We start from the raw sequence: 26,557 nt of genomic DNA, 5'->3' as shown, positions 1-26,557 counted from the left end.
TATTTAGCTCCTAATGCATTCTCTAATGCTCTGTTCATCTACAGGATGAAATTCATAGAACATTACAGGAGGATTTTGGATGGTTGGAGCCATGTATCCCCATACCATTAATTGTATAAATCATTAAATTTGCCACCCCTACAAAAATTACTGCCCCCTCCTCTACAAAAATTCCTGCATACACCCCTGGGTAGTTGTATATTTTGAATTGGCCACCTCCTTATAAGAGAGAAAAGGCCTTTTGATATATGTAAATACAACACAAATAACAGCCTAAAGTTCCTAACTATAATTACTGGTTACCATGGCGTTGCTGGTTTTCAGTCAGTGAGAATTTAAGGAACAGTTTTTACTATCAACATAGGTAACTGTTTCTTCTATAACATACTACATGAACAGGCTCTTATTCAAGGATACTGATGAAAAATCATACATAACTCATTTACATCACTAAGTCTATTGAAAACAGGAAATCCAAAATCAATTTGCAATGGGACTTCCTTCAAAAACTTTTATTTTCCTACCCATGTGGTGGGGGGAAAGAATACTGTCACCAAGTCTTCCCACTTGAGTTGTAAGAGGCAACAAAAATGGGACGGGGATTAGGACTAGGCATCCTTCTCCCTGTAGCCCCAAAGGGGACATTCCTAAAAAAAAGTAAAGGCATAAGAGGGTCTAGGAGTTTTCCAACCAGTACCCTAAGGTTTGGGTCTTTTAATGTGCATGGATGTGGTACAGATGAGAGTAAAAGGGAAGAGATAGGTAGTATGTTTGTGAGAAGAAAGATGGATGTGTTGGCATTGCGTGAAACTAAGTTGAGAGGGAGGGGCAAGTGTGAGTTTGGGAGTGTAGTTGGGAGGTTCACAGGAGTGAAGAGAGGATGAGGGAGAGAAGGGGTGGCTATACTAGTAAGTGAAGAGATAAGTAAACTTTAGTGGAGTGGAAGGAGGTTTCTTCAAGGTTAATGTGGATGAAGGTGAAACTGGGAAGGGATGTGGGTTTTTGTAAGTACATATGGGCCTGGTAATGAGAAGAGTGTAGAAGAAAGGGAGGCTTTTTGGATAGATTTAAATGAGTGCAAAGGGGTTGGGGAGAAATGTCAATGTTGTAGTATTGGGAGATCTTAATGCTAGGGTACGAAATGAACCAGTAGACAGAGTGGTTGGGAAGTGTGGAGTACCAGGAAAGAATTGTAGTGGAGAGTTTATGGTGGAGATGTGTCTAGAAAGTGAGTTGATGATAACAAATACAGGTAGTCGTCGACTTACGACCTATGCGACTTACGACTGATCGACTTTACGACCACGAGATGGTGCAATAATATCTAACATTTAACAGAGTAATAGAATTGCAATGTTATGCCTGGCAGTGCAGTACATTACTCCGCATGCTGCGAGACGCGAGTACGATAGTTTTCGCAGGCTGCCGGCAGCGTCAGCATCCCAGCCAGCTAAATATTCTTTCATTTTGTTTGTTTGAAGTAAAATGTTTCCTAATTTTGCATTGCATTTTGTATTTTTGTGTTTTGCAATTAATAAAATATAACAAACTTTTTATGCCCAGGCTAGTTTGTTGTCGATAACAATATGTTCGGTACAGTACACGAAAAGAATGTGTTTTGTTGAAATAAAAAAAATCCTAATTTTGCCTTACATTTTGTATTTTTATGTTTTGCAATTAATAAAATGTAACAGTATTTTTTTATGCCTAGTCTGTTGTCGATGGCAAAATGTTCGGCACAGCATTTTGTATTTTTATGTTTTGCGATTAATAAAATGTAACAGTAAACTTTGTTTATACCTAGTCTGTTGTTGATAACAATATTTTTGGTACAGTACGTAAACGAAAAGAATGTGTTTCGAAATATTTTTTTCCTAATTTTGCTTTACAATGATTTTAATGTATCCAACAAAAAAGGATTTGTAGGTCAAAGATGACAGAACTTTATTCAGTATGCGTAGGCCTAGGCTACGTTTCCTAACGAAAATGATAAAAAGTTAATGAATATTAAACAACGTAGCTCAAAGATATGATTTTATTCAGTATGCATACGTTTCCTAAAGAAAATCTGATTGTAAAATAATACAAAGGTTAACAAATACAATATTAAATATCATAGGTCAAAGATGATAGGATTTTATTCAATATGCTTAGGCCTAAGCTACATTTCCCAAAGAAAATAAAATGAAATTATAAAAAGCTTAAAAATACTATACAAAATAGTTCAAAGATGATAAGATTACATCAGTAAGCTAAATATACAATATATATATATATATATATATATATGTATATATATATATATTTATATACTGTATATATATTATATAAAGGGTAATATATACTGTGTATATATATAGACCGACTTGCGTCCAGATCGACTTACGACCTGTCTGTCGGAACCGAACTCGGTCGTAAGTCGACGACTACCTGTACAGTGTTTCGGAAGAAAGTCAAGCTTAAGTACACATGGGAGAGTGTGGTGGAGGGAAGGGTGGTAAATAGTGTGTTAATGGACTATATAGTGGTAAGTAGAAGTATAGCAGGAATAATTAACGATGTACATGTTCTAAGGGGAGAGGGTGGGAGAATATCAGATAATTTTCTGGAAGGTAAGTTGAGAGTGGAGGATAGATGGAGAAAGAGGAAAGGAGAAAAGGTAGGGAGGTGCTTTAGAATGAACTGCTTAAATGAGAAAGAAAAGGAGGAGTACAAGAATCTGAGAGAGGAGTGGAAGTGAAGGATAGAGTAGAACTAGGAGTGGAAGAATGGAGATGGTTCAAGGAAGGAGTCACAATGTGTGCAAAGATGGTGTGTGGAACAAGGAGGATGGGAAGAAATAGTAGGAAGGGTAGTGAGTGGTGGGATGAGGAAACAAAGAAGGTTGTAGAAGAGAAGAAGGAAGCTTTCACAGATTGGTTACAAAATAGGATGAGGGAATCATATGAGGTACAAAGAAAAGAGAAGAGGAGCAAAGCATAAGATAAAGGAGGGAGTCACAAGATGTGCAAAGATGGTGTGTGGAACAAAGAGGATGGTAGGAAATAGAATGAAGGGTAGCAAGTAGTGGAATGAGGAAGCAAAGAAGGTTGTAGAAGAGAAGAAGGAACCTTTCACAGATTGGTTACAAAACAGGACAAGGGAAACATATGAGAGGTAGAAAAAAAAGAGAAGTAAAGCATAAGATAAAGGAGGCAAAGAGGAGAGCAGATGTAAAATGGGGTAACAGTATGACAGAAATTTGTTAAAGTAATAAAAAGATGTTTTGGAAAGAAATTAAGAGAGGAAGAAGAGGCGAATCAAGTAGGAAAGAACAGGTAAAAGGTGGAGATGGAGAGATGATAATGAAAGAGAAGGCAGTAAGAGGAAGATGGGCAGAGTATTTTAGGGAGCTGCTAAATGTGAAGGAGGATAGGGAGGGAAAGGTAGTTGCAGTGGGAAGTGCTAAGAAAATGACCGCGATGAGTGAGGAAAATGGAAGAGAAATAAGGAAAGATGAGGTGAAGGCAGTTGTTACAATGATGAGAGCAGGTAAGGCAACTGGGTTGGATGGATGTCATACAGAATGTCTGAAAAAAGGAGGTACAGTGATGATGGACTGGCTGGTGAGGTTATTTAATGTTTGTTTAAGAGAAGGTAGAATGCCATAGGACTGGAGGAGTGCCTGTATAGTTTCACTTTACAAGGGAAAAGAGGACAAGTGTGAGTATAGTAGTTTCAGAGGGATCAGCTTGTTAAGTGTAGCTGGGAAGGCTTATGGGAGGGTCTTGATGGAGTGGATTAGGAGAGGAAGAGAGGGAGTAATTGGTGAGGAACAGTGTGGGTTTAGGACAGGTAGGAGTTGCTTAGATCAGATTTTTGTGGTAAGACAGATATGTGAGAAAGCTATAGGAAAAAGTAAGGATATTTTTTGGGCTTTTATGGATATGGAAAAGGCTTATGACTCAATAGACAGGAAAGCACTGTGGGAGATATTGCAGATATATGGAATAGGAGGAAAGCTTTTAGGAGTTGTCAAGAGTTCTTATGAGAATAGTTGGGCATGTGTTAGGATTAGTAATGGAGAGAATGAGTGGTTTGAAGTAAAGGTGGGACTTCATCAGGGATGTGTTATGTCACCCTGGCTGCTCAATTCATACATGGATGGGGTGGTGCGAGAGGTAAATGCAAGGGTAGTGGGTCAGGAATTGGAGATTGTTAAAGAAAATGGAGAAAAGTGGGAGATAAGCCAGCTGCTGTTTCCGGACAACACTGCACTTGTAGCAGGATCAGAGGAGGGATTGAGGAAGTTAGTGACAGAGTTTAACCACTTCCATATGGTGATGCCTACGTAGGCAGCATGAGGAGCAAGTGGGTACTCGATGATGCCGACGTTGCCATCTTGATTATATTTATTGTAGTCGTACCTACGTAACCTTCATTCTCTCTAAACTGGCTTCATCCTATTTTCTATGGTTATCAAAATACATGGGTGAAAATGAACGAACTATTGAGCACTGACTTTATTTTTTATAATGCGATTATTATGACGCAACATCGCACATCGGGCAGCTAATGCTGCCAGACGTGCGACGTGCCCCGGAGTGAAGAGGTTAAGGTGTACAAAAGAAGGAAGTTGTAGAAAATGTAGGTAAAATTAAGGTGATGAGATCTACAAGGGGAGAAAGTGGCAGCAGACTGGAAGCGAGTATTAAGGGAGAGGGACTAGAGAAAATGGATAGTTTTAGGTACTTGGGTGCGAATGTGGTGGGAAAGGAAGGAGTGGAGCTAGAATGTAGATTGAAAGAAGCAAGTAAATGCCATGGGGGATTAAAAAGTGTGACTAACTTACTCGAATTCTACAACACAGTTATCTTGAATTTTGACAAAAGAAACAATATAGATTTAATATATCTAGACTTTGCAAAAGCTTTTGATACCATCCCACACGAAAGACTACTTACTAAATTAGCTTTACACGGAATAAGTGGTAGCCTATTAAGTTGGACTAGTAATTGGTTGAATGATCGAAAACAGAGAGTTGTTTTAAATGGAAAAACTTCTAGATGGAAAAATGTTACAAGTGGAGTTCCTCAGGGTTCCGTTCTTGGGCCACTTCTACTCATAGTATATATAAATTATATAGACCATGGACTAAAATCTACTGTTTCCAAATTTGCTGATGATACAAACTGTGCGGAATGGCAAATGATCACTTAAACCAATTAGATATTCAAGAAGATTTAGATAAATTACAGCAATGGTCTGAAAAGTGGCTAATGAAATTTAACACAAGTAAATGCAAGGTAATGCACATAGGTAAAACTAACAGTAAGTACTATTACAAGTTATTTGGAAATTCGTTAACAAAAGTGGATAGTGAAAAAGATCTCGGCGTAATTATCAGTAACAACCTCAAATCATCCAAGCAGTGTATTTCAGCCTCTGAGAAAGCAAATAAGATTCTAGGACTGATTGTGCGATCTTTTGATTTCAAAAGTCCATCACTCATTAACATACATACATACATATACCAAGGCTTTTTCCCCCTTACTAGGGAGGTAGCCAAAAAGGAAAAGGCATAAAATCATTCCCACGGGTCATCCCTGCACCCTGTCCACTGCCCTGGGTCAGAAGCAGTGTCGCAAGACACAGCACATCCACAGCAAGGCAGATTCATTAAATCGGCGACACCCCCCCTCTCCGTCCCCCCATATAAAGGAGAGGACGGGGAGAAATCCCTTTGGGCTGCGTCAAAATTTTGCTCACACACACTACCTCACCCCCCATCCATTCCACCTCATGCATCACAACATCTTCCATATACAACCATTCTCCATTCACCCCTGTCTTCTGTCCTCTCCCGTCCTTCCTCAACAGACATTCCCTTCTTCCCCAAAGCCCCCTTCACCCCATCCATCCACCTCATCCTAGGACGTCCCCTCATATTCACTCCCTCCACATCTGCCTTCCATACCTCCTTTACTAGTCTTTCTTCACTCATTCTTTCCATGTGTCCAAACCATCCTAATACTCTTTCATCAACCCTATCTCCCAACACCCTTTCCACCCCTGTTCTCCTCCTCACCTCCTCATTTCTCACTCTAGCCTAGTAACCCCCATCATACTTCTCAGACACTTCATCTCAAACACATTCAAGCTCCTTCTCTCTTCCTCTCTTATGTTCCATGTTTCTGCTCCATACAGTGCTGTTGGCACAATCACTCCTTCATACAGTCTTCTCTTAGCATCCATTCCCAAATTTCTATTCCTCATTACACTTTTTAATCCACCAAGGCATTTACTCGCTTCTCTCAATCTACATTCTACCTCCACCTTCACTCCACCTTTTCCTGCCACATTTGCACCCAAGTATCTAAAACTATCCACTTCCTCCAGTTGCTCTCCCTTAATGCTCACTTCCAGATTACTGCCACTTTCACCCCTTGTACATCTCATCACCTTACTTTTACCCACATTTATCTTCAGCTTTCTTCTATCACACACTCTCCCATTAGTTCACCCACATTTGGAATATGCTGTTTCCGTATGGTCACCGAATCTCATTAAAGACATTGACAGACTGGAAAAAGTACAACAGCGAGCCACAAAACTGATTCCAAAGGTCCTGGAGCTGCAGCGTCTACGTCGTGGGACCACCCCCCAACCCCAAGAGTTGGGGGCCAAACGGCAGCAACTACCCCTAGCCACCGGCTCTACGCAGGTGGCACCGATCCCCAAGAGGAGCTACGCCTACCTTGGGGAGTACCACAATCCTTTTTCCCAACATGCAATGTTACGTTTTTTCTGCACTGAGGGGTGATTTTCCGGCGATCACCCCTCTTCTTCTACTTTTAGCTGGAGATGTAGAGAGCAATCCTGGGCCCACCACAAAATACACATGCCCAACATGCTCTAAACCCATTACTTCGAGCAGACAGACAAAGGGCTCAGTTCAGTGCAATATGTGCAAAAACTGGGCCCACCTCACTTGTACAACACTTGCTGACACAAACCAATACACAAACACTTGGACATGTTCTACCTGCCCTCCAGTAACCCCACTACCACCTCCCCAACCACAACCAGCACCCTCACCCACTCCCAATTTCCCTCTGCCCTTACCCCCGATTAGTACTCCCCTTCCTTTGTCCCCGATCTCTCCTTTCCCCCCCTCTGACCCAGATCCTACACCTTCCCCACTACCACCCCAACCTCAACCCCAAACGGCAACATACAACACATACAAAACACACAACATCAACATATTACAACACAACATTGACGGTATTAACACGAAAAAACATGAACTTGAACACTTTCTTAAACAATACAACATACACATTGCGATTTTACAAGAAACAAAATTAAGACACTCACACAAAACACCATCATTTCATAATTACACCACCATCAGACAAGACCGGACTGACGGCTATGGCGGTGGACTCATCACCCTGATCCACCACTCCATCTGTTTTGAGGACACAAGTGCCACAACCAAAATTCTCCTCCCTACCACAGATAACACAACAGAAATCCAATCCATTCGAATCCGCAAAGGCAACAAATCAACACTGACAATAGTTAACATGTACATTCCCCCCCAATCATCCCCCACAGTTCCAGACACCTTCAGGCCTCATTTTAGCCAACTAGCCTCAATCCCCAACCTGATCATGGGTGGAGACTTCAACGCCAAGTCGTCTGCCTGGTATGTCGACAACCCTGACACAGACAGAGAGCTTGATATACAGACTCAGTTTGACTCATTGACTATCATGAACAACACACATAATCATACACATATCCCACACCAAGCCCTCTACACTCCCTCCTCTCCTGATATCACCTTTTGCTCCCCCTGCCTAACCCCAACAACATCATGGAGAGTGGTCGGAACCCTTGGCTCTGACCACCTTCCAATCATCATCACCACCAAAACAAGATGCACCCCAGTTGGCCACAGACACACTTACACCAATTACAAGAGAGCTAACTGGAAAGCTTTTACTGAAGAGACAGAACAACATTTTGAAACACTTAACAGTACACCAATCACAAACATAAACAATGCTGTGCACACTTTTAATACAATCATACAAAATGCAGACAAGAGATACACCCCTAGAGGCAACAGAAAATCACACAACCCCAACTTCACACCATAAATCCAAAGCCTCATAAGACAACGTGACACACTTAAACACGGTACCCCCACACCTATCCCTCAAAACATAGCAGACCAAATACAAACACTAAACACTGTGATTGCCAATAAAATACATGAACAAAAAACACAAAATTGGCAAAACTTTATCAATACACTTGATCACAAAACAAACACCAGCAAATTGTACAAAACACTCAACAGCATTACACTATCCAACAGTAACACTACACGCTCTCATGCAGCAATAATCACAACAGATAATCTACCCTCAAACAGACAACAAGCAAACGCACTCATACGTCATTTTGCACAGACGAGCCATCTTACATCTCACACTGACGACCGACGCACCATTCGACGTAAGAAAGACTTTCCCACAGACTCAGACTATATACCCTTCATAGACAGTCAGACAAAACTCATAATACATAGTCTCAAGCACTCATCTGCCTGTGGCCCTGATAACATAAACAACATCCACCTAAAACACATTGGACCACAAGGTATACATGCACTCACAAACATTGCAAACTACAGCTATTCACACAACACTATAACCGACATCTGGAAGCATGGTAAAATAATCACCATTCCAAAACCGAACAAAGACCCAACAATCCCAACATCGCACCGCCCAATCACACTTCTCTGCACCCCCTCTAAAGTCATTGAACACCTAATACTTAAACTTGTCACACCACATATTCCCCTTGCTGACTCACAACACGGTTTTAGGCCACTACACTCCACAAACACTCTTCTGACAAACCTCACACAAAGAATTTTAGATGGCATCAATTCAGATAGGCCCCACCAAAGAACACTTCTTATAACATTAGACATTAGTAAAGCTTTTGATGCTATCCCCCGCCACAACCTAACAAATAAAATATATAACACAGACATGCACAATAACACCAAAAGATGGCTGGCCAATTATCTGGCAGGTAGGAATGCTTACGTGTCATATAATGGCCAATCATCGCACATCAGAAACATTAAGAACGGAGTACCACAGGGCTCAGTTCTATCCCCCACACTATTTAATCTATACATGCATGACTTACCCACGCCAGACACCTCAGAAATACAAATCTCTTCCTACGCAGACGACATAACAATCACATGCACACATCGTAACACAGACAAAGCTGCAGAAATAATCCAGCCATACCTTGACACACTCAACACATGGTTCATCACAAACAGACTCAAAATAGCTCCAACCAAATCTACAGCAACACTTCTCACCAACTGGACAAAAGAACACAAATACATACCTCATCTCTACATCAACAACACTCTAATACCACACACAAACATACCGAAAATTCTTGGTGTAACATATGATACATCCATGTCTTTCAAACAACACATCACAAACATAAAAAACAAATGCACACCTAGACTTAATGCACTTAAGTCAATCACTGGAACAACATTTGGACAAAACAAAGAAACTAATATAACAATATACAAACAATGCATACGCTCAGTGTTGAATTATGCGAGTCCTGCATGGGCTCCTAATCTCAGTGAGACACACCACAACACCCTTCAAATCATACAAAACAAAGCCCTAAAAACAATTACAGGCTGCACAAATACAACACCTACAGACCATTTACACCATGAAACAAAAGTCCTCAAAGTCAAGGACCACCTCGACATGAAAGGCACACAAACACTTGCCGCAGCCACCACAAACACATTACACCCGCTACACTACATAGCAGAACACCCACACACACCAAGAAACATTAAAACAACACCCAAAGACCTTTATCACGCACAGATACTCTCTTCTCTTCCTCCACAACCACCAAATACCAGCCTCCGGAAACATATTCATTATCATATCACTCACCGCTCCATTAACACACTGAAAGACAACACACTGCTGCATGCCAGACCCCCTGATATCCACCCTTCTGAATCCTCTCTCCCACGAAAGGACAGAGTCCACTTGGCCAGACTGCGGTGCGATCACCACCCAGCACTTCTAAGCTACCAGAAGAGGCTGGATGACCGCGTTGTGAACAGCTGCCCAGGATGTAACACTTCACCCCATACCATACAACACATAATGGAAGACTGCATTATACACAATCATGCACGCAAACAACACAACATACGCTCTATAAAGGATTTGTGGGAAAACCCAGTTTCGGCTATGGCATTCCTTGGGGAGACGGGACTGCTCGGACAGACAGTCTAGGGAATGACAACAACAACAACAACAACTACTGATTCCAAATATCAAAAATAAATCATACGAAAATCGACTAAAACATATGAATCTGTTTTCCTTAAAAAAGCGTAGACTCAGAGGTGACTTGATACAGGTCTTTACAATTCTAAAGGGAATTGACATCAAAAGTGACAAAATTTTCAAACTGAATGAGAATCAGACAAGAAACAATGGTCTCAAACTGTCCGGAAATAGATTCAATTTGGAAGTAGGTAGAAACAACTATTGCCAACCGTATAGCTAATGAATGGAATAAACTTCCTGCACAGGTAGTGCAATGTAGTTCAGTTCAAAGCTTTAAGAATCATTTAGACAAACACCTAAGCAAGATGCTGTAATGATTATAATTCATTTTATATTATTTGTTTTTGTTTTATTATCATTTGTCTGTTTGATTTTCATTTATTATTAGTTATATGTCAACTTATTATTATTTCCTATTTACCTCTTTGTTTATTATTTAACTATACCTATGCATTTATTCATGTATTTCATTTGTTATTTACATCATTATAGTTCTTATTTGTTATTTTATTATTATGATTTTTTTTCTTGCATCTGACCTAAATATGGACCAAAAGGTCTCCTGTCATCATGCTCCACCTTTGTAATCCTTTGTAATCCTTTGAGAAATAGACATTTAGGAATGGATGCTAAGAAGAGATTGTATGAAGGAGTGATTGTGCTGACAGCACTGTGTTGGGCAGAAACATGGAACATAAGAGAGGAAGAGAGAAGGAGTTTGAATGTGTTTGAGATGAGGTGCCTCAGAAGTACGATAGGGGTTACTAGGTTAAATAAAGTGAGAAATGAGGTGAGGAGGAGAACAAGGGTGGAAAGGGAGTTGGGAGATAGTGTTAATGAAAGAGTATTGGGATGGTTTGGACACATGGAAAGAATGAATGAAGAAAGACTAGTAAAAGAGGTGTGGAAGGCAGAGGTGGAAGGAGTGAACATGAGGGGTCGACCTAGGAAGAGACGGATGGATGGGGTAAAAGGGGCTTTGGGAAAGAGGGGAATGTCTGCTGAGGAAGGACGGGAGAGGACAGAAGACAGGGGTGAATGGAGAATGGTTGTATATGGATGATACTGTCATGCATGAGGTAGAATGGGTGGGGGATGGGGAGTGAGAGAGTATGTGTGAAAAATAATTTGATGCAGCCCAAAGGGATTTCTCCCAGTCTTCTCCTTTTCTGCATGAAGGGACAGAGAGGGGGGTCACCGATTTAATGAAGCAGCCTTGCTGTGGATGTGCTGTCTTGTGACACTGCTTCTGACCCAAGGCAGCGGGTGAGATGCACGGATGACCCGTCAACCAGGAGGTGATAGAGGGAGGGAAGAGTGTGGAGGGGAGTGGAGTATGATAGGGATAAAATGGGTGGGAGTGTTTTTTATGCCTTTGTTTTTTGGCTACCTCCCTTATCAGGGGGGAAAAAGCCTTTGGTGTATGTATGTAAATTAGGTTCCCTAGTTATCACACTTTTATATAAGGAGTCTGAATGTAATTTTTTTATATGAACATAAAAAAAAAACAATTCTACTTACCTGTACAAGGCTTTGGCTTGTTTTATATTAGGCTTTGGAGGTAGTGGTTGTCTTTTGATACTATTGACTTGATGGGAGTTGGTTCTTCCCAAATGGCCTTAGGTAAAAAAAAATATGAAATAAAAAATTCATGCAGTGAACAAATTAATAATTTTTGAAAAAGCCAATTAAAAATCTGGTAAAAAAAAATATTATTCTCATTTCCCACAATGAAAGAGTGAAGAGGGAGGTAACATGATAATATTTTTATAAAAAAAAAAAAGGTACAGAAAAAATGGATAGAGAGGACCTGCCAGTAAAGGATGAAAGATCAAAAAGGTAAATAAAAATCCGAAAAAAAAAGATTGCTTGCAAGATATTATGAAGTATAGATTTTATAGCTTTCCACAGAGATACAGGGATTTGTGAAATAAATTGGATGGAAACATAATCCATGGGTAACAACATGAATTTAACCTCTTCCATACGATGACACCTATGTAGGTGTCATTAGGCACAAGTATTTTACCTAGTTGTATTTACCTAACTGTATTATACAGGAAGGGAGCTATATAGCTCATAATGACCCATCTTTGTATCTTTCAGCATAAATTTTGCTCTTAAATTCTTGAACAGTATTTGCACACACTGTTGCCTTATCTAATTTATTTCAGATATCCACCACTTTGTGTGGGAAACAATTCTTTTTCAGATCTTTTCTATTATTATCCTTTTTGAGTTTCTTTTCATGTCATCTTGTTTTTCTCTTGTCCTACTTTAATAAATCATTAGTTCTCCTCTTTCTCTTCTTTGTTCCAGAGTTGGTAGTTCCAATTTGGACAATCTTTGTTCATATGTCAATTTGGAGTGTTGGTGCCATCTTTGTCATTGTTTTGTATTCGTTCTAATTTCTTTATATTTTTTTTAGTACTGGGTGTCCTTAGTGTCACAGCATACTCCAATTTTGGTCTGATCAGTGTAACTTTTCTTGACCATTTCCTCATCCAAATAGTCAAAAACCACTTTCATTGACCTAAGTATGTTAAAGGATTCTCCAACTATTTTATTGATATGTTTGTCTGGTGTCATGTCTTTGCTGATAATTACTCATGGGTCCCTTTCCAAGCTCACTTTTTTTACTACTTCTTCACCAATTTTATAATTCCTCGATATTCTATTTTTACCTTTTCCAAACTCCATTATACTACATTTCTTGATGTCAAAGTTCACTTCCCACTTTTGACTCTATTTCCAGATTTTATCTAGGTCTTTCTGTAGTGATTCACAATCTTCCTCTGAACTTACTTTTAGTATTTTTGCTTCACCTGTGAAGAAGTTCATGTAACATTTCACACCTTCATCCATGTCATTTATATACATGCCAAACATGATTGGAGCCAATACTGAACCTTGCAGGACACCACTTACCATTTCTTCCCAGATCAAGTCAGAGTCTTCCATCCATTCCAATAAATTTCCTTTGATACCACCTTTTGATTCTATTTTTCTTATTAGTCTTTTGTGTGGTACAGTACTTTATCAAATGTTTTTTATAGATCTAAAAAAGCATAGTCCACTCATCCATCCCTTTCTTGTATTATTTCTATTAGTCTTGAGTAGAAACAAATCAATTTTGTGGTACATGATCTTCCTTGTCTAAATCCAAATTGTTTTGGATTCAATATATTTTTTTATTCCAGATGTTTGAATCATCTACTTTTGATAACTTTTTCACATATTTTTGCTATTGTGCTGGGAGACCAGTCTGTAGTTAGTTGGATTTTCCTTGTCCCCTCCTTTATATACTGGTACAATATTTGCATTTTTTCAGTCCTGTGGTACCTTTCTTTCTTTGAGTGAGTAATTATGTTGTATATTTTGTTCGTCAACTCATCTATGTATTCCTTTAATATCCAGTTTGCAATTTCATCTAGACTGTGTGATTTTCTGACATCAAGGTTTTTTTTATTTGGTCTCTGATTTCCTTCTGTGTCTTATTTCTTTCATTGGAGGTATCTTTCTGTATTTCCTCACAGTTTTATGAACTCAATTGTGAATACCGATTTGAAATGTTTGTTCATAATTTCAGCCATTTCTACATCTTTATATTCGTAATTCCTTTGGCGCAGTCTTACTATTTCTTGTTTGTCTTTTAGTTTACCATTTACATACCTGTAAAATAGTTTAGGTTGTTCCTTGCATTTTTCTATTATATCCCTTTCATAGTTTCTCTTTTTATCTCTGTGTATTTTTACATAATAATTTCTTTGTTTGATATATGTTTGCAATTTACTTTTTTTTTTTTTTTTTACCTTTTTTCAATTTTTTTTTCTAAACTTTGTCTCTTCTATCTTTAGCCTCACTACACTTTTTGTTGTATCAACACTTAATGTATACCCTTTCTTACATATTGGTTTATTCCTTCACTGTAAATTTCTTTTTAGTATGTTCCATTTCTCTTCCATCTATGTTTCTTCTTTTAAGAAGTTTTCCCAATTTGCATTTTGAAAGAATTTTCAGTTTCTCAAAATCAGTATGTTTCTCTTTTCTTTGTTCTTTTAGTTTGAACTCTATCAGTGAGGGGGCACTCTTCCCAACTGGGGTTTTGTAATCAATTCTATCCACAATTTCAGGCTCTGAAATAAGTATTAAATCTAGTCTTGACGGTTGCTCATTGTTTCTATATCTGGTATTTTCCTTTACCTATTGAGTCATTATGTATTCAATGGTCATATCCAGTAGTATGTTTCCCCAGAGGTCTTCTCCACTCTTCACTGTCATTTCTTCCCAAAATATTTCTTTTGAGTTAAAGTCACCCATAATTACAATATTTCCTCCTTCTTTCAGTAAATCAGTTAGTACATTCTTTGTCTCTTTCAACAGTTTGGAATGATCACTCTCTGTCCAAGACAGTGTTTTGGGGGGTACATACATTACAACAAATTTTCTACTTTTCATGTGACCATTTTCAACTTTTATCATAATCAATTCCACATTGTTTTTTCCTTCCGTTATTTTAGTCACATTTAAGCCTTAGTCAAAAATATTACTCCACCCTGTTTCTCCTTTCTATTTTTCATCTAATGGTTGTATAAACCTTGCCCCACAGTGTTTGGTGGTAGAGGACTTTTTAATTTCACTTCTACAATTCCCATTATATCTGTTTTTTCTAATGCCAGATAGTCGTGGATATACGAGGATCCCAGCATTGGTGTCCTGATTACATTTATTTTGTAGATGTAGCTGAGTGACTCCCAAATCCTGTGAACTGGCTTGATTGTATTTTCCATGTTTATTATTACTTAGAGTAAAAGAGAACAAGTAAATCAGCAGTGACTTTGTATTTTATAATGTGAGTATTGTGATGCATCATCATACACCAGTGTAAGAGGCCAGTAGATGGAGGTAGACAATTAGGTAGATGCAGAGGTAGATGGAGACGAATGCTAATAATGTTATGAAACACTGGTGTATTGAAGTGCTGAGTCGGGGATTGTTTAGTCGCCGTCCTGTCTAGGTAAACAACAGCCGACAAGTGAAAATAGCTGAGTCAGACTCGCATTAGCTTGGATTTGACTGTTTATAAACAAGGGTCGGAGCGGCGATGAAATATGCTAATGTAACAAGGTGTAAGCGCAAAGCTATTTTCGTTTGACAAATGCTGAGGTAAACAATATTGCTTGTGACAATGTAACAGCCTTCCGGATTGGAGAAAAAGGTGGAGGAGGAGAGAGATTATTGGTGGATGGATTTAAAGTTACGCCCTTAAGGTGTGACATTTATTTGAGAAGTCAGAGGAGATTGGATGAGAGAAATTAGTGACGCCAGACGAAGGTGGCTTGTCGGATATGGAGATCTCGAGAGACGGAGAGACAGGGAGGGAGAGAGAGATCCTGTGTGTAACCAAAGACAATGTAAATTTAGTGAGAAGAAAAGAAAAGAATTCCACCACTTTCCTTAACCTAAGGACTGGTCTGAAGTATGAGAAGTACAAGGCATGGGGCCTTCTGAATAAGATGAACTTGAAATTAGTGAAATTGACGTAACGAAGGCAAGGGGCCTTGTGAGTGAAATTACGAGACTAGAAGTGTTATCGGTCGGGGACCGACAACCAGGCATAATGCTGTGTGCAAGAATTTGACTTATATTGAAGGGATTAAGACAAAGTTTATAAGTGGAAGCAAAGAAATGGGACTACATAAGCACAGCTTCAACTCCATACACTATACAACAAGGTAAATAAAACAAGGTATATATAGTAATGTGATGAAACTAAGCAAGAGTCTGAATAAAATTACTTGACAGCAATCAAAAGTAAGTCACACCTACTGTGTGAAATAAAGATAACCAGCAATGAATGTAATTACCTGTTTGAATGGTAGGTTGGTCACTTGGTGCTGGGTCTTCTGGAGGTGGTGGAGGTTGATTACCCATTCGCTCTATGTTCATAGGTAATCTTACAGCTGAATGCCCATATGGGCCTACTGTATTAAATGGACTAGGTTGCTTCACTCCTCTAGGTGGACCAACTGGTGCACGTCTTACAGGATTTCTATTCCCATGAGGAGGATTTTCTTTGTTGTTAGTATCTATATTCCTGTTTTCAATTCTCCTATTATTACCATTTAAAGAATTTCTCTTGACTTCTTGTACAAACCTTTGTGTTTTCTCATTCATTCTACGTTGCAGGGATGGTCCTGTGAAGTAAAATGATACTGTAAAATTCTTTTACAAAGGAAATCATAAAATACCTGATTTTATTACAAAATAATCAGTCTCTTTTGTAAGAGACCCATGGCTCCCAGCCAGGTGGCAACAGTGACCAGTTTGGACTACAAATCACTCAAGGAAGAGATACTGTGTTGTCTGGATAAGGAGAGAATGAAGTGTTTTGTATATTCTGTGGTAATTGCATCTGGAGCAGTTTAATTCTGTGGCCAGACCTATTTTGTGTTGGTACTGTTTTAAAGTTGGGCGATGGCCTGAATGCAGTCAAAAGAGACCTGGAGCAACAGATTGACTGATTATTTTATAATAAGCTCGGGTATTTTATGGTTTGCTCATGGGAGGAATTTTTCTGTTGTGCTGATGTCTGGGGGAGTTAAATGGAGTATGGAGATCAGCCTCCAAGTGCTTGTTTTGTGATCTGAGTGTGTACACTAAACGCTTTAACATGAGCACGTTGTGAGGTGTAGGTGGTAGACTGTTGTAGATATTTGAATAATACACCTAGGTACCTAGTTGTATTCTACAGGAAGGGGAGCTATGCTTGTGGTGTCCCATCTTTGTATATCACAACATATAGTTTGTTCTTAAATTCATGTATGGTGTTTGCACACACTATGGTTTTGTCCAATTTGTTACAGACATCCACTACTCTGTGTGGAAAGCTGTTTTTTTTCATATCTCTTCTATAACTGTCCTTTTTGAGTTTTTCATCTCCCCTTGTTTTTCTTCTATCTCACTTTAATAAGTCTTCTCTATCAAGCGGTTCCATGCCTTTCATAATTCTATAAATAGCCAACAGATCACCTCTTTCTTTTTGTTCCAGGGTTGGTAATTCAAGTTTAGACAATCTTTGCTTATATGTCAGTTTTGAAAGTGTTGGAGCCATCTTTGTTGTTGCTCTTTGGATTCTTTCTATTTTCCTTATATTCTTTTTGTACTGGATGTCCGTAGTGTGGCTGTGTACTCCAGTCTTGGTCTTATCAGTGTGACTAGTATTTTCTTTACCATTTCTTCATGCAAGTAATTAAAAGGAACCTTTATCGATCTTAACAAATTGTAGGTTTCTCCAACTATTTTGTTTATCTGTTTGGCTAGGGACATGTGTTTGATGATGACTACTCCTAGGTCCTTTTCAGATCCAACTTTACTTCCTTTGCACCAATTTTATATTGTCCTGATATTCTTTTTTTTTTTTTACTTTTTCCAAATTCCATTATACTACATTTCTTAACCACTTCACTCCGGGCCAATATCTCGCAGGCAGCATTAGCTGCCAGACGTACAATGTTGCGTCATAATACTCGCATCATAAAAAATAGTCACCGCTTATATCGATCGTTCTCTCTTTCACCTGTGAATTTTGATAACCATAGAAAATGTGATGAAGCCAGTTTAGAGAGTATGTCAGTTACGCAGGGACAACTACAATAAATATAATCAAGATGCTGATATGGCAGCCTCGCGTATCCACTTGCTCCTCATGCCGCCTACGTAGGCAGCACCGTATGGAAGAGGTTAATGTTGAAGTTCACTTTCCACTTCTGACTCCATTCCCAGACCTTGTTCAGATCTCCCTGTTGTGATTCACAATCTTTTCCATACTTAATTTCTTTAGTAGCTTTGTGTCATCTGCAAAGAAGTTCATGTAACATTCTACACCTTCATCCATGTCATTTACATATACAGGGGGTCACCGCAATTTGACAGGGATGGGGCGGTCTATCATTAGTCGAACCTGGGTTCTGTCGAATCATGATGCAGTTTTTCCCATAGGAATACATTGTAATTAGGGGGGATAGGGACCGACCTCCAGCCCAAACCCCCCCAAAATATCACTATGACCTCTAAAAAACACTAACTTAAACTAAATCAGTAATATTAAAGGCTTCATTTTTATCTAATTTTGTTTATTAAACACATTAAGCTGCTGTACAGTACATTTTTGGTGGTGGATGTTGTGGCCTGCAAGTCCTCCCACAGTGACAAGGCACGCTCCTGCACGAGCCCCATGCTGATCGGCATCTTGCGTTGTGTCCTGTCCTCTATCCACTTGATCAACATGTCCTCCATCATGTCGAGACAAGAGTCCCTTGAGCCACGGAGAACAATGGAAGTCGTGGAAGATGCTGATGCAGCGGCCTGGTGGTACTTGTCCCTGTTCTTCCAAATCGTTGATACTGTTGATCTCGGGACACCCATTTCTGCTGCAATGGCAGAATGAGCCATACCTGCCTCACACTTTCTTATAAGCTCAAGCTTATCTTTGAAAGGCAGGAAAGTGTGTTTCTTAGGGGTGGGGCCGGAGGTGGATTTGCGCGGCATGGTAGTGGAACAGCGGAGCATAGCTTGCCTCGACGATGGCTGGGGCGAGAGTGAGACAGAGTGGCGCATCGGATGTGGTGGCAAATTCGACCGGGTGCATGGTGCGTGAGATTTGAATGTCAAATTGTCGAGTCTGGCTGTCGAACCTTGAGGGTTGGGTATAAATTAGCTACTGTCGAATTTGCGATAATTCAAATTGCGAACGGTCGAATTGCGGTGACCCCCTGTATAGTAGACATTATCAGAGCCAGTACTGAACCCTGTGGGACTCCACTTATTATTTCTTCCCAAGTAGAATTTCTATCCTAGAGCACCACTCATTTTTCTTCCATACAAGAAATCTTCCATCCATTTCAATAGTTTTCCTTGTTGTTTCAATTTTTTTTTAATTTTTTGTGTGGTACTTTATCTAATGCCTTTTGTAAGTCCAGGAAAGCACAGTCTGCCCATCCGTCCCTTCCTTGTATTACTACTAAATTCATGACATATATGATTCACCATAATCAACAGTTTTAATCCTCCAGAAGAGAGCTCAGAGCTCACATATGACCGATCTAAGGATAATGCTGTGATATTGCACACACACACCCAACTCCCTACCCACAAGAGTTTGAGTAACAACTTGCAGCGCAGTAATACTGAAGTTATTTCAGCCCTGAGTGGGATTTGAACTCAGACCACTGTAGCAGCAATTGCAAATGCTACCACTGTACCATCAGGTCATGTGTATATTTGTATGTTATGTCCCTCAATCCTTACTTGCCATGATGCTGTAATAAAATTTGAGGGTTTGCTTGGTGTATGTATTATCATGCAACACCATGTATTTTCTGCAATTTAGCATAGTGTTAACTGTGGTCAGTGCCATTATACCACTCATCTGATTTTGTAATATCAGCACACTTACAATAGCTTCATAGGTATTTGGAGTATTTGGACATTTATGCAGTGTTGTAGAATCACATAATACAAACACTATTATCAACTTATTAACCCAGCATGAAATGTCAGTCAAGCAAGGAAGACAAAATGCAAAAGACGGGGGGTGAATGGAGGAGGATTGTGAACTGATGAAGGGCTGATAAGTCTCAAAAGGATGTTCTTATCTACTTCCCAAGTTATTTTGAGTGGTTAAGGTGGGGGTTGCCATATAATGAAGCAGTGAGGGTAAACCAGCTCCAGATGTTAGACCCTGTTGTGGAAGAGCTGTACCTTACTGTATTGCCTTTGACCTAAGCAGCATGACAAGATACAGGAATGACCCTCCATTTCAGAGGCGTCCAGACAGGAGGGATGGTTAAATAGGTTTTGATTATCTATGATGTCACTGTATTTTGATTCAGTTGTCTGGTATTTACTGATCTAAATTTAATCACATATGGTTTGGTTATTTGAGAGTCATCTTATATTACTAACATGAACAAAAAATGAGAAAATTAGACTAAAATTGGGACTTCACCTTATTCATCACCTAATCAGCTGAAATGTACAGTAATTGTAATATTACTTACGAGATGTCACTGGTAGACCATGTGCAATTTTGATATTAAAGGTAGATCCAGACACCACACATTCAGGTGTATCACTCAAACCTTCTGAAAAAATAACTTTCTTCCTACTACCCCCTCCAAAGCCTTTCTTCTTTACACTATATTCAAAACTGAAACAAAGAGAAAAATTATACAATTTTTACCACTTCAGTAATGCATAGAACAGTTTTGATCATTACTACATCAGCTACAGCCATCACAATATGGCATTTTTTCTAGTTTCATGATTATCTTTCACCCACTCAGAAGTGTTGTTGCCTTTAAGGAATTTGTTCTGGCTAATATAAGATTATTTAATTTCCCAGGTGTGAATCTCTACTGGTTTAGCATTCAATAAGAATGATAACTATTGCCTTGAGTTTCACTGACCAGAGACCTACAACTTCACAATAACTAGTAAGGGTCTTTGGGACTTCCATTAACACTGGACTGTTGTCTGTGCTGTAATTATGTATTTACTGAATCATAAACCAAAGAAAAAAAATGCTACATTTCTTTAAGCTGGGTCCAGCCCTGAAGGGCTGACACTCAGTTTCCAGACAGGGCCCAGGATCTTTATTAACTTCAACTGTATTTATTACACTTTTTCACTCATGGGGAGCTGACACCTGACAACTACCACATATACTCAAGTATAGGCTGCACTTTTTTAACTAAATATTTTGCCAAAATCAGGGGGTGCGACCTATCCACTCAACATTACTGAGGGACAGAACTACTCTGCCATGGAAGTCGCAACAATTGTTTTTTCAATGTGATAATGACATGGAATTTTAGTGGTATTCGCACAATATGCATCGGGAAGCTTTTCAAGCCTTTTGAATACATAAAATATGTATATACTGTATATCAAAGGTTCCTACTGATTTGCTGCTTTAAACTTAACTTTTGCTGCTAGAAAATCATATATCAATTACAATAAAATTGTAAAATATTCTCTTTTCCAACTCTTTTGTATGTTTTAGTGTTTATAAGCAATGCAACCTTGATACTTTGTTTACTGTATGTTACCGTACATCACCCATTTCACTCATGGCTGCATTTGTGTAATATGTGCGCAAATTATGTTTTTATAGCGTGACATAACATCCAGTAACATAACTATAAACTTATGATTTTCATAATAAAAAATTATTTTCGTAAACTTCCATTAGGCCTACTGTACTGTTAGATCTATGGTAGATTGCATGGATTTTTAGGCCTAATAACTGCAAACCTTAATCATAAGTACTGGTAAGAGAAAGAGCTATGAAGTAGGTTTTAAGCTGAAAGTGGTGGATTACGCAGAAGAACATGGAAACAGTTCAGCAGAAAGGGAGTTTGGGGTTTCAGAAAAGGTAGTGAGGGGATGGAGAAAGCATAGAGAGCAGCTTAAGGAAATGCTGAAATCCAAGAGAGCAGCAAGGTTTTCAGTATCTTCATACCAAAATAAAGTTGACTATAACATTTTTTACGCAAGTGCATTTGTTTACACTGGTACAACACAGACAACTCTCCAAAATTTCTTCCCAAAGAGATTTATGGGAGATTCTGAGGACTGTTGCTAGTCACTGTGGGGCTACAGGTTTTCCATTTAGTGAAACTTGAGGCAACAACTGACTGACTGATCTGCATCACAAATAATATAATCATAACTACTCCCTCAAATATCACTAACTGAAAAACTTGGAGCCCCACAGTAGCTGGAAGTTCCTGGGCCCTCTCGTTGATTTCTCTAGGAAGAAAATGGACTATTGTTTGTGTTGTATTAGTGTGTGCCCCTGAAGTTACTTAGTATATGGTAATTTATATTTAGTTCATTATGGCACTAATGAAGTTAGACTGGGATTTTGCAACATATTGAATACTTAATGCTAATGACATGGGGTGTTGCTATGTGAGTGAAGAGGCCCTGCTGTGGATGTGCTGTGTCTTGCTGCATTGCTATCAACCCAGGTAGTGGGCAGGAGACAGGGATGACCCTTCATCCACAAGGAGCTAAGATGAGAGGGAAACAAGGGTGGTGGATGGGAGTGGAATGGGTGGGAGTGGGTGTGTGCCTTTGACTTGGCTACCTCCCTTAGTGGGAAGAAACCACTGGTATATAGATAAAACTAATGACAATGTAGGCCTTACCTATTTACAAAATTAAGAGCAAGTTCTCTGCCAAACTTTTCTTTTAATTTTCTATTGAGAACCATTATGAACTCAGTCTTGAAGGTAACTTCCAATAAAGATTCATAATCATTGGAAACATGCAAAAGAACAAAATCATCTTGGTATTTTGACAATGATATCTGCAAAGATAAGAGTTTAGTTTAGTACAATTATAATCCTTATTCTATGCCATCATGAATATTAAATAAATCACAAAAATGAACAAGTGGCAATAATTAATCTGTGTTAATGGGAGCTTTGCAAGAAATTAAGACAACAAAACCTCTTATGTGATATGAATTATAGAGCCAAGAAAATAGGGAGGGAGGGGTGGTGAATGGGAGTGGAGTATGTAGAGGCTGTGTTAGAATTATAAATGGAGAGAGGGAATGGTTTGAGGTGGTGGGACTTCACCAGGGATGTGTTATGTCACCTTGGTTGTTTAACTTATACATGGATGGGGTGATGCAAGAGGTAAACACAAGGATAATGGGCTGCAGATTGAAGACAGTTAAAGAAAATGGAGAAAAATGGGATACATGTCAGTTGTTGTTTGCTGATGACAGTGCACTTGTAGCAGGATCACAGGAAGGATTAAGGAAGTTAGTGACTGTTTTGAGAGCCCGTAGTGAATCACCTATGCTTATTTAATAATGTAGTCATGTACATATAAAACCACCTGGCAGGTTCTGTTACTATGTTCCTATTCCCGCCAAAATTTATTGATGTTTCCGGATGTTTCCTAAACATTTTGAGTGTGCCCACACTGGATAAGCAGTTTTGTTCCTGCTTTGGTTGAAGATACACTCTATATCATGCTCTGAATTTTATATAAACCACTATAGTGTTGACGTGTTAAATTTTTATTTAACCATCAAAACTTGACAGAGTTTGGAAAGTTGTGCAAAAGAAAGAAGTTGAAGATAAATGTGGGTAAAAGTAAAGTGATGAGATGTACAAGGGGAGAGAATGGCAGCAAACTGGATGCGAGTATTAATGGAAAGAGACTGGAAGTGGATAGCTTAAAATACTTGGGAGCAAATGTGGCGGGAAAGGGAGTGGAGGTGGAGTGGAGGTGGAGGTAGATTAAAAAGTGTAATGAGGAATAGAAATTTGGGAATCAATGCTAAGAGGAGATCGTATGAAGGAGTGATTGTGCCGACAGTACTGTATCGAACAGAAACATGGAACATAAGAGAGGAAGAGAGGAAGAGTTTAAATGTGTTTGAGATGAAATATCTGAGAAGTATGGTAGGGGTTACTAGGCTGGATAGAGTGAGAAATGAGGGGGTGAGGAGAACAGGGGTGGAAAGGGAGTAGGAAGATAGGGTTGATACAAGAGTAATGGGATGATTAGGACACATGGAAAGAATGAGTGAAGAAAGATTAGTAAAGAGGTGTGGAGGGCAGAGGTGGAGGGAGTGAACATGAGGGGACAACAAAGGATGAGATGGATGGATGGGGTAAAAGGGGCATTGGGAAAGAGGGGAATGTCTGTTGAGGAAGGAAGGGAAAAGACAGAAGACAGGGGTGAGTGGAGAATGGCAGAGTATGGATAATGTTGTGATGCATGGAAAGGAGTGGGTGGGGGACAGGGGGGTAAGGGAATATGTGTGAATGATATTTTGACACAGCCCAAAGGGAATTTCTCCCCATCTCTTTTTTCTGCATGAAGGGATGGAGAGGGGGGGTTGCTCATGGATGTGCTGTGTCTTGTTACATTGCTTCTGACCCAGAGCAGTGGGTGACATGCAGGGATGACTTGTCATCCAAGAGGAGACAAGAAAATAGAGAGGGAGAGATGGTGAATGGGAGTGGAGTATAAGGGGATAAAATGGATGAGAATGGATTTATGCCTTTGACTTTGGCTACCTTCCTTGTATAGGGGAAAAAAGCCCTTGGTATATGTATAAAGAAATAAACATGTTACTACATATAAGTAAAAAATCATATAGAAATCACCTTTCAATATCTAAAAAATTACCAACATTTTTTGCATTCAGCTTCACTGACTAGAAACCTACAACCCTACAGTGGCTAGCAATGGTCTTCAGAAAAATAATTGGAGTGCTGTCTTGTGTTATATCAGTAGTGGACAGTTTCTATGTCACCAGTTTATAGTAGTAGTAAGAGAAGAGCAGTCACTGGTTGTCAGCCACCTTTATGTGAAAAGGTGTAAAAATACAGATGAAGTGGATAAAAACCTTGGGCTTGGTCTGTAGACAGAATGCCAGCCTCATGGGGTTATACTTCCATATGAAAGTGAGGGTATTGATAGGTTTTGAAGATGGGTGGCATGGAAACAATTCTCTTAAACATCCATCTCACAGGATCACCATAAGAAAGTACTTGTCATTGGTCCCTCATTATTATAGATGGATATCTACCATTCAAAAACTAGAACCTAGTGATATTACATACCTGTGAAAAGTTTTCTAAAGGAATCTTCCTCTTAACTGCTTCTACAGTCTGTCCTTTCTCTGGTCCTCGTTTTACCTTTTCTCGTCCAATAAGGTACAAATTATATTTGGTTAAGATTAGATGTCTCTTACTGCTTTTAAACCACCTGTCAAACTTGTTAACAGTTTGAGCAAATTGAATCTGAAAAGAAATTAGAACAAGACTGAGTTAAATATATTACTGAAGAATGAATGTGTGTGTGTGTATATATATATATATATATATATATATTATATATATATATATATATACACATACATACAGACGCTCCTCTACTTACGTTCATTCGTTTTACATTTGTTCGATTTTACGTTTGAACTGACTGTAAAAAAAAATTGTAAAAAAAAAAAAAAAAAAAAAAATAGTGAATTTTTTAGTTTAGCGCGCTCTCCGTAGTACAGGACTTTCAAACGATACTTACGCATGATGCTGCGTCCATTGTTTACATGGCACAAACGACAGACTGAATGTGCCTTGTCTCCTCCTCCTCCTCCTCCCCCTCCTCCTTCTCCTCCACCATCTCACTTTATGTTGCTTGAATTTAAATTATTTGAAATTAATGTTATTATTTTACAATCTTATGTTTATATTTAATGATTTAGGGGTGTTTTATAAGATACGGTAATAGAATTTATGGATGTATAGTACAGTATGAATGGCCATACATTACTGGAACGTACAGTAACAACCTACGTTCATTTTCACGTTACGTTCGGCCGTTGGGAACGTAACTAAAACATAAGTTGAGGAGCGTCTGTATGTGTGTGTGTATATATATATATATATATATATATATATATTATTATATATTATATATATATATATATATATATATATATATATATATATACAGCCAGTCCTCGTTTAACGACGGAGTATTGTTCAGAAGACCCCGTGGTTAAGCGATTTCGTCGCTAAACGAGGACCCATTGAAAGGCATACCTGTATGAGCATATAAACAAAGATTCGGAAGTAGGCAAAGTGACAAAGTGCTACATGCTAGGTTGTTTTATTCAGGGAATGTATATTAATACATTTTGTATGTTTGTTTACTTACTGTCCATCTTACTGTGGTTGTAGGTGCAGGGATACTCGAGGGGACCACATCAATCATTTATTAGGTTTAACGTCTAATATACATGGGCACGTCATGTGCCTACAAGTGCAATGAAAGAACTAACTGGGCATCGCTTCTATGCAGTAAGATTGTTCATACGGGAAGTAACGATGTAGGTAGGGTGAGATCAGAGGAGCTTGTTTCGGAATTACAAGGTCCTCCTTCAGGAGATGAAGGAACGTGGGAGCCGTCACGTAGTCTGTGGGATCCTCCCGAGGATCCACGCAGGCTCGTGTTGGAACAGTAGAGCCATAGGGATCAATGATAGGATATCGCAGTTGTGCACACAATTGGGATACCACTTTCTTGATCCTTGG

The 26,557-nt window shown here is 39.0% G+C and overlaps 1 protein-coding gene across 4 annotated transcripts in view; it reads right to left on the bottom strand.

The window, feature by feature from the left end:
- LOC143039930 (unconventional myosin-Ie-like) overlaps nt 1-26,557 on the bottom strand; it is a 409,114-nt gene that overhangs the window by 22,798 nt on the left and 359,759 nt on the right. For all 4 annotated transcript variants that reach the window (XM_076210332.1, XM_076210333.1, XM_076210334.1 and 1 more), the window contains 5 exons: nt 25,085-25,264; nt 22,643-22,803; nt 20,489-20,637; nt 16,295-16,624; nt 11,949-12,045 (listed from right to left, as the gene is read on the bottom strand). In XM_076210332.1, the coding sequence (XP_076066447.1) occupies nt 11,949-12,045; nt 16,295-16,624; nt 20,489-20,637; nt 22,643-22,803; nt 25,085-25,264 (917 nt within the window). The remainder of the gene's footprint in view (nt 1-11,948; nt 12,046-16,294; nt 16,625-20,488; nt 20,638-22,642; nt 22,804-25,084; nt 25,265-26,557) is intronic.

Source organism: Oratosquilla oratoria, chromosome 27, assembly GCF_046742065.1.
Source record: "Oratosquilla oratoria isolate Oo_2021 chromosome 27, ASM4674206v1, whole genome shotgun sequence".
Classification (NCBI taxonomy): domain Eukaryota; kingdom Metazoa; phylum Arthropoda; class Malacostraca; order Stomatopoda; family Squillidae; genus Oratosquilla; species Oratosquilla oratoria.
This window is presented reverse-complemented; position numbering and strand designations above follow the sequence as displayed.